This window comes from Mytilus galloprovincialis, chromosome 12, assembly GCF_965363235.1.
Source record: "Mytilus galloprovincialis chromosome 12, xbMytGall1.hap1.1, whole genome shotgun sequence".
Lineage (NCBI taxonomy): Eukaryota > Metazoa > Mollusca > Bivalvia > Mytilida > Mytilidae > Mytilus > Mytilus galloprovincialis.
The window spans coordinates 37,326,893-37,336,830 of record NC_134849.1 but is presented as its reverse complement, the minus strand read 5'-3'; the positions used below and the strand labels follow the sequence as shown (position 1 = coordinate 37,336,830).

The 9,938-nt window shown below is 32.0% G+C and overlaps 1 protein-coding gene across 1 annotated transcript; it reads right to left on the bottom strand.

Annotated features, from left to right (window-relative positions):
* Positions 1-4,830: 4,830 nt before the first annotated feature.
* Positions 4,831-9,708, bottom strand: LOC143055051 (uncharacterized). The gene is made up of 2 exons (XM_076228199.1): positions 8,443-9,708; positions 4,831-6,959 (listed from the first exon to the last, which is right to left on the bottom strand). Exons 1-2 carry the CDS (start codon positions 9,657-9,659, stop codon positions 5,621-5,623), a joined length of 2,556 nt encoding a protein of 851 aa, XP_076084314.1. The 5' UTR covers positions 9,660-9,708; the 3' UTR covers positions 4,831-5,620.
* Positions 9,709-9,938: the final 230 nt, after the last annotated feature.

Sequence of the window (9,938 nt, the reverse complement as noted above, 5' to 3'; positions counted from 1 at the left end):
ATGAATTATGCCTAATGTTGATAATTCGTTATTTTGTTAATGTAAATTAACAAAATTTATATCGTCAATATGCAATTGCGCTTAATTATTTAAAACTAAATAATATTTGGACACTAAAATGAGGCATATAGGGTTACATGTATTATTACAAATATAAAGTGATTCACTTGATTGTTGTTCAATAGTTGTTCAAATGTAATTATTTAAAGTTAAATTTGTGAAGAATTTCGTTCAACTTAGATTGTATACACTTTTAAATTGTTGTAAAAAAAATTGATATGTATATCTCGTCGACTCTATGATATACTAGTACTGTGGATTCATTGATATTCGTTGGATACCAATTTTCGTGGATTTCGTGGGTACAGGAGAACCACGAATTTAAATGTTCAACGAATTACAAATTTTCGAAAGGAATGACTGTAGACTCTGCCAAAACCACGAATTTAAATATCCACGAAAATTGGTACCCACGAAAATAAATGAATAGTATATCATACATTTGGGTATTGAATCTGCAATTTGATTGATAAAAATATAACCAATCTTATGCTATTAGAAATAGGAATTGAGATGAATCGTTTTGCGTCTTGAAATCACGACGTGTCGTACTGCATATTTGACTTTCAAACACAATTCTGAAAGGCCAATTTAAATTTCAATTAAACTTTTAAAGCACTGTAAATTCAGACATTTTTCCAATGTTTTTGTTATTGCAAAAAATCCGATAAGGTTATAATTGCAATGATTTAAACTCTCATTTTGAAATTTTTAATTTGAAATACAAATGATTTTTCTCAATATCTCCAAAAATTAAATCGCATTCAAGTCAAAAATGACAAATCGCAATAATAATGCACACAAGAATTTCTGAATTTACCTAGTGTATTGCAGCTTCTTTGTCATGTTTATTGCAATAAAGAGTAGATTCATACGTTTGTTCTTGGATGCCGATGACCTTGGGGACAACAATATAATTCTCTAAGAAACAATTTAATTCCAGCATTTAGTTCATTGAAACATACAACTTCAAAGTGCTGGATTTTTGTCACAACATATATATTGTTACAATCGGTATTCCTATGTATGTGAACAAAATGTGTTACTTGGCCTACCATCTTATTTCTTAATGATTTTGAGACAGATTTTAAACATAAGCTTCTCAAGAAAATGACATAAAAACGGCCTTTATTCTCTAATTTTCCTTTCTGCTATACAAATTATGTCCTTTGAAAAAAGGACTTCAACATTTGGTGACTATATTGACTGCGTTTAACCTGAACGTAACATAATCTGAGTCTTCTAGTAACAAAACTACAGTTAATCAAACATAAGGAATGAAGTCCTACATGTTTACACTTCAATAAAATTGCTTTACCTGACTTGCCATGAGTTAAAGCTAGAAATATGCTATCCTGTTGCTTTCATTGATTACTGCTTCGAGTCCTTTTCATTTTTTTTTTACTCAGATTTTGATTTTGTATATAACATCCTTACACTCATAGAAATACATAAATGCATTACATAAAAGTACATTTCGAGATGTTAACCACAAAATAACAACAAAAACCAGAATATGATTTACGACAGTACGCAAAACCAGCATTAAAGAATTACTAACTGTGCGTCAAACAAATGAATCAACGCAACAAAAACTTAACGTTTTATATGTATTTATATAGTGATTACGATTATATAAACAATAATTGTGTATTGTCTTAACATATCAAACATATAAGGATGAGGCTTCGAAATGCGAGGCTCTGCCTACAATGTAGCTTTTTTCCCCGTTTCGGACCGAATTCTTATATCGTTGATATGTCAAGTCAATGCACTATTATTGTCTTTATACTGCAATCTGAAAAAAACATTTTCAATTGTTATTTAATGTGTTAATTTATTTATATTGTAGTCCTGTGGTGTTGAGTTGTCATTTTAATGTTATATTTCACATGGCTATAAAAGGGGAGGTTTGGTATGCCACAAAACCAGGTTCAACCCACCAATTTTTCCTTTAAAAATGTCCTGTACCAAGTTAGGAATATGGCCATTGTTATATTATAGTTCGTTTCTGTGTGTATTACAATTTAACGTTGTGGGTTTGTTTTCTCTTATTTTTGAGTGTAAATTGACATTGCGATAAGACGTGTCACGGTACTTGTCTATCCCAAATTCATGTATTTGGTTTTGATGTTATATTTGTTATTCTCTCTGGATTTTGTCTGATGCTTGGTCCGTTTCTGTGTGTGTTACATTGAAGGGTTGTGTCGTTGTTTCTTTGTCGTTTCTCGGCTTTTTTTAAATAGACAAAACCGTTGATTTTCCTGTTGGAATGGTATAATAAAAGTCATATTTGGAGCCCATTATCGCTTACCGCTCGGTGTGTGCAAATGAACATTGTTGAAGACCATTGTTTTTTACCAATAATAGTTTACTTTTTAAACAAATGATGAGACTTGGATGAAGAGTTGTCTCATTGACACTCATACCACATCTTCTTGTTTGTCACTTTTCAGTTATATACATGTAGCTATTTGGTTATGGTATATTTGTTCCAGACTATATGAGTATTTGGACCGTACGCGTACGGTCCGGTACGAGCTGACCATACAAGTCATTTTATCATATGGGTAATTAATTAAATTGAAACAAGCATTTATCACAATCTTTATTTTACTAGTGATTTTTAGTTTTACAAATTGTTATTGATAATTTATTACAATTAGATAAAATGAACAAACGAACAATTGAAATTAAGTATTTGTTTAATTGTTAATCTGAATCCTATTTTGGTTACTATCGCCCAAGGTGACACAATTCAAGTAACGTAATATTTTTTACATTTTCATGTATGCAGTTCATGCATGTTCGTTTGCATTTGCATTTTGTGGTAAAGTCGCTAAATATTCCAAAACAATTGACCTCCAACATGATATTTACTTCCGATATCTTCAATTTCAGTGATCATAATTCAATTAATGTATTACTGATCGACATGCTAGATACAAGAGATTAACAGATTTAATTAGCGTGAATTTAAAAAAAAAGTTAAAATATAAAGTTTTTGTTTCAATTACAATTGAACTTTTTTATATTAATTTGATAGTTAAGTTATGTTGATCTGCTATATGCATTTGTATTAAATAAACCTGACCATCTTTTTTAATATTTGTCAGACCGTACGCGTACGGTCCGACCGTATGAGTATTTTGAAAAAGTACGCATACGGTCCAGACCGTACGCGAAAGGTCCAAATACTCATACGGTCTGGAACATATTTACTTGGATTTGAATTATCCAGCCTCGGTTAATGTAAATTCCGAAAAGCGCGTCGGACGCATACAATTTAGTGTTGCTATTCTTTTATTTGTTTTTCTTCTTTAAAATAAATTACAAAACTTTGAATTAACAAATTTAAAGTTATATGAAAAACACCAATAAAGTCTAAATTTATTTACAATAGAATTATGTCAATTTTTTTTATTATCGCTTTGATGAATACATTGTAATTTGATAAATGTTCATGATAGCTATTTGCATTTTCTTTGGTGAACAAAAGAGGGACGAAAGATACCAAAGGGACAGTCAAACTCATAAATCTAAAACAAACTGACAACGCCATGGCTAAAAATGAAAAAGACAAAAAAACAACAGCACACACGACACAACATAGAAAACTAAAGAATAAACAACACGATCCCCAACAAAAAAAATAGGGGTGATCTCAGGTGCTCCGGAAGGGTAAGCAGATCCTGCTCCACATGCGGCACCCGTCGTGTTGCTTATGTGATAACAAATCCGGTAAATGGTCTAATTCGGTAGGTCACATTCATGAAAGGGAAGAGGATTGTAGTTACGATGTAAGGAACATATCCTATATCATTTGTGAAACGGTTATTCCATAACGGTCAACCAACTCGTGATGGCGTCCGTAAAATTTACGAAGGGATGATTTCAACTTGACCATTTGAAACTCTTGGTTTAATAGCTTCCTTGTGAGCAGCAACCCTCTATCGAGAAAAGCATGATAGGAAATACAAGCACGGGAATATCGTATCAACTGGGAGATATATACCCCGTATGCAGGTGCTGCTGGAATGTTGCTACTTAGAAATGGAAAGTTCACAATTGGAAAGCTGAAATCATCTCTTTTGTCTTAAAGTTGTTTTCATTTTTAATCTTCAATCGACCTAAATATTAATGAATATTTGTAAACAGACGTTAACAAGGTAAATTATGATATGACTGGATGGAGAGTTATCTCACTGGCACTCATACCACATCTTCTTATATCTATATATTATTAAGCAAGTTTATTCATGACTCATTCAAATACGTATTTATTTTAATGTACAATGAACATTACACATATTTTTGAATAAGAAGTTTTTATTTAAAAAAAATATCAGCAATGTTATAAATTTTTTGGTTAGGTAAGTATATTTATTACTAATTTAAATTATTTTACAACAAATTTATCGTAACGTACATGTACATGATGCGTGTACATTATTAATATTTGAAAAAGTGAGCTTTTATATAAAAAATAAATTATCAATGTTTTAATATTTTTTTAGTATATCATTTCAAATTGTTAGAGGGTCAATCATTCAAATGACCAAATTTTTAACAAAACGAAGCTTATTTAAATTGCTTTTTTCTACTTTAATTTTAAAAATTAACGTTATTTCTAATTATAAGAACAAGTAAGATCATTTATCAAAACTGATAGATTTAAAAACCAGTGTTCAATAAGTTTAAATGCTTACCTTGTACTATTTTCAATATGTCAAGGTTGTATACAATTTGCGTTTTTATAATAAACAAATTATGCAACCTAAGGAGTCCACAAAGTTCATTGAACTACAAGTACATTTAGTTAAAAGAAAATACGACGCGTACATTTAGTTTAAAGAAAATACACTACGCGTACATTTAGTTTTAAAAAAATACTACGCGTACATTTAGTAAAGTACAATTTACATTAAGAAAATATGTAAGACGCATTGACTGATTTGTTACCAACCCCGATTTTAAAATTCGTTGTCGAGCTGGTCTTGTCCATTAAATATAACGCAATATTAGGTTAAAATGTTTTGTTAACTCTGAATCAAAATATAACAAAGACACTTACTAGACATTTATTATTTTTTCAGACAAAAGGCTAATAACTCAACTACTTTTCAACGTTGAAATAAAACTTATAAAGTGCATTCAACATTTCTTTAATGCTATTTCTGATCGACTTAGCACAAACGTATCATGCATCCTTAAAGGGATCACATTATTAATTTTAAATATGCATCACCTTCTAGTGAAAAAATAAATAACTACAAATATACAATACAAGATACAAAATTGTAATAATTTTATCATTCATAATCAAATATACACTAAATGACAAAATGTGCAGTACAAATTAGCAAAGTCTAGCCATAAGTGTCTATATAAATACTAATATACAATGCAAAACAATGTGTGTACGGCTACAAAGTAAATTAAATGTTGAACTGTAGAATTATTATTTATAGGTATTAACATTCATATATAAAGAAGACACATTAACAGATTCCACTTTTTGCATTAACAAACCACTCAAAATGACACGGTGATGCAGAACTTAAATATTAAAGAGTTTTAAATAGTTTTGAACAAGTAATTCCTGTGTCGACAGTATCAGCCATTCGTCTTCAACGCAAACAAAAACAAATAGAATTTCAACCACCAATAAAAACAAATAAAACAGAAGTAACATTATTACCAAAAGTATGAACACTGCAACTAGAAAATTTATGCATTTTAAACTGCATTTTCTGCATAGCTGTTTGCCATGCTTACGCTGCGGAGGTATGGGTTCTTGTGGTATAATCATCGGTGTGAGTTGTTGCATAACCAACAGTCTTGGTTGTGGTATAGGCTGTGTTGTAATAACAGATATAAGTGGTGGGGATGAGGGTGTAGTCGATATTCGTCGGGTTCCACATTCGCTATTATGTTGGGGTTGTACTATTATTGGTATAGGGTACACCTGATTATTACAGCATGTGCATTCGAAACAATCATGCTTTGGGGGACGAAGATCACTCGGGCAACACCGCATTATACAACAGCAACATTTTTTTTCGCATGACATGCACTTTCCGCATGTGCATTTGAATATACCATTTATCGGGGGATCCAATTTAGAGGGGAAACATCTACATAAACAACATGCAAACGACTTTTGACATGCAAGACATTTTCTCAGGATACATGTACAGAAATCATCTTCTTCCACATACGAAGGAAAACATCGTAAAATACAACAGCAACAATTTCTTTCACAGTTGATGCAATCTCCACAGGTACATTCAAACCAGTCCGATTTTGGTGGTTTTTGATATTCAGGAAAGCAACGAAAGCTAAAACATTTACACGGTAGATTACACGACAAGCATTCACTGCATCTACATGTACAAACATCTGGGTGGGAAGGTATCAAAAACGCAGGAAAACATCTAAAAATGAAGCATGGGCAGCAAGGCATTGTACACGCCAAACATTCCCGACAACTACAATTCCAAATATCATATTGAGGAGGATCCAAGTGCGTGGGACAACATCTAAATGTAAAACACTTACAAGGTCTTTCAAAGGCAATACAATCACCACATCTACATGTACAAATTTCATACTTAGGTGGAACAAGGTAAGTCGGGCAACAACGTAGAAAACAACACAGACAATTTCTTTCACATCTCAAGCATTCACCACATTTACATTCAATGAAATCGTCTTTCGGAATAGGTAATTTTGTTGGAAAACACCTTATAAAACAACATTGACAAAACTTTTCGCAAGATACACACTGTTTACAAGTACAATCACAAGCTTCTGTGTCCTGTTCCGGAAATCTTGAAGGGAAACATCTTAAGATGCAACATTTACAAGACTGCTCACATTTCCATTTGTGCTGTGCCCTGAAAAGAGATATTTGATTTTCATTTTAAAAACATATTTCTGAACTTACACACAGAGTCATTTTTTTTTAATTTTTCTTCATTTATGTAAAATTTTCGTGCACTTTTGTGAGATCATGATAATGAGCAAGACCTTTTATAGCTGACTATGCAGTAGGGCTTTGCTCATTGTTGAAGGCCTAACGGTGACCTATAGTTGTTTATTTCTGTGTCATTTTGGTCTGTTGTGGAAATTTGTCTCATTGGCAATCATACCACATCTTTGCTTTTATATTTGGCGTTTGTAAATGGAAAATTGTATGTTTGAGAGGATTCTGGATTATGTATAGTAAAAGGCTACCTATGAAGTATTGAATTCCAAAATATTATTTGATTAAGCGATTTTTTTTAGGATATTGACCTGTATTCCCATAAAAAGACAATAGGGGGGGAGTAAACATCCTCTGAGTGTTCAATAGAAATTACAAAAAAAATTATAGTTAACAAAACAGATATAAGAATATGTGGCATGAGTGCTCCAAGTCAAGGTATGTTATGTTTGTAAAAAATTGCTGGGTCTGTTGAAAAAAGCATTTTATTTTCCAAAAGTACAGCAAAAATAATAAAGGTACAGCATATTCAATAAATAGCGCGTGCAAGGATGAACACTTCTTTATAAGCTTTCATCATTTAAATGTATTTTGTGTAAAAAGTAAACGCCCAAGGAAAATACAAAACGGAAAGTCTCTAATCAAATGGCAAATTTAAAAGATTAAACGCATCAAACGAATGGATAACAACTGTCATAAACCTGACTTGGTACAAGCATTTTCTTATTCAGTTGGATAGAACCTGGTTTTCTAGCTAGTTAAACCTCTGAATTGTATGACAGTCGCATTAAATTGCATTATATTGACAACAATGCGCAAACAAATCAATAAATATATATGTTTAAAAAGTCGACATTGAGTTTCAATCTTAAGCTTGATCACTAACAAAAGCAAACAAATATCTAACAAAGAAGAACAAAATAGCATATAGACCAAGCATAGTAGCAAAAATTAAAGACAAAATGATTTGAATGTATTTTGTGTAACCAACACTATTGTTTTTGTTATAATGTCACTTTAGAAAAAAAATCGTTTTATGTAATGATGGGTTCTTATTAAAAATGCATCAAAGACACAATATTAATAGAAATTGACTTCTAAAAAAGTAAATGTGTGCGCAATTTACTGGTGGTGTCTCTTCACGGCGCCTATAGTTATCAAATTTATCACATTTCACTGTACACGATATGCGTAGAAGGAATCAAATATCATACAATAGAATTGACCATGATGTCGTTCGTTGCTTATACACTTTTATGAATACAACAACCCCAAATACAAACTTTTCAAGATTTAAGCCACCACATATTCTGCAACATAGACTTGTAATCAACGTGACATTTAGAAATATCAAATCAATATCGCTTCAATAAATGAAATATACAAATATTTACCTTTCCGGATCCCCGACTTTCGAATCACAAACATCACAGTCACATTTCTTGACGATGCAGTACACCAGTATACAGGGCAAAAACAGAATTACCAAGACCAGAAATGGGACCCAAAAACTCATAATGCATGTGTTGGTGTGTTCACTGCATTCGCATGATCTACAACAATCTCCTTCTCTACTACCGATATTTTTCGGACTTCCAGTCCTTATAGGACGTCTTTGGACAGGGCGTTGAATAATTGGATTTTTCCAATACACCGTACAGCATTTGCAACTTGTAAAAAAACGCCATGATAACTTAAAGAAGGAAAATAGTCCGTTAAGAGCAATCAATATTTCAGTTGCATCTACAGTACAGTCCAATGTGCAAACATCATAAAATCCCATAATTAACAATAACTGTGAAATTTCAATAAAAAATAAAAACACGAACGTTTCTACGTATTCGAGGTTAATCTTTGTATCTTTCATTTCACCTTTTATTTCATGAAACATTTGATATATGATATGTAAAATCTGAATCACGGATAATATTGTTGCTACTATTGTAAATACCAGGAAAATGAATTGTATAGTTTTACCAGTTCCTTCGCATTCGATAGTAAATTCTACATTTTTCACGCTTCTTTCTGCAGCGATTGTATAGTTTCCTGTTTTGTTCATTTCAAAATATTCGACCCAATCAAACACCAGATCGAGGATAATAAGCACAATAGAAATTATATGTTTTGCTAGGTTAAAAATTCTGCGTCTTTCAAAATGAGGTTTCTTCTTCCAGTCGTCATTTTCTTCTGCAATTTGTGTATTAATCGGTGATTCTTCATGTTCTTGGTCAACGTTTCCTGGTATATGTCTACGTTTTAGAACATTACAGTGTCCTGCTGTCTCTGGTGATAAAATAATTGACGAAGTAAATGGTTGGTCTTCTTCTTCATGATCAGTCGTATGTGTAGAATCAAATTGATTCATTCCAAATGCAAAACTTGGTCCAGGAACAGGATTGTCAATTAAGATTGAAGAATTTGGCGAGGTCGGTTCAACAATATTTGATGTCGGATTTTCATCGTCAAAAATATCAGTTGTTGGATCTGATGATCTTCTTCCCTTTTGATTTGTTGTCTGTAGTGTTGCAGTTGTCTGTGGTAGATTTCGATTACCTAGGTCTGTTACCTCAAATCTAATCATTGTGTCTAGATTATCTCTGTCTGTTGGCATTCCTGTCCCTTTAAGTGTTGCATCTGATGTAACAGTTGTAATCCTCTCAATCTGTTGCCTTACGCCAATGAAAAAAAATAATCAAAGATATCAGTTCCGTGTATGCAAACCATACGAAGCAGGCTTGTCAATATTCCATTTGAACTGTTAATTGTGTGGAATTTTATTTGAAATTATGAGAAAGTTGATTTTTGGTTTTACATTATGTCAATACGATATTTGGTCGGACAATAAATACGCTTTTGAAACAGACCAAACCGTATCACGAGTAAAGATATT

What these genes read in the sequence shown, in the direction of transcription:
- LOC143055051 (XM_076228199.1), bottom strand. Translation starts at nt 9,659, where the DNA reads ATGCCAACAGACAGAGATAATCTAGACACAATGATTAGATTTGAGGTA. An exon ending in AAAGTCGGGGATCCGGAAAG is followed by an intron (nt 6,960 to 8,442) that starts GTAAATATTTGT and finishes ATCTCTTTTCAG; the next exon opens with GGCACAGCACAAATGGAAAT.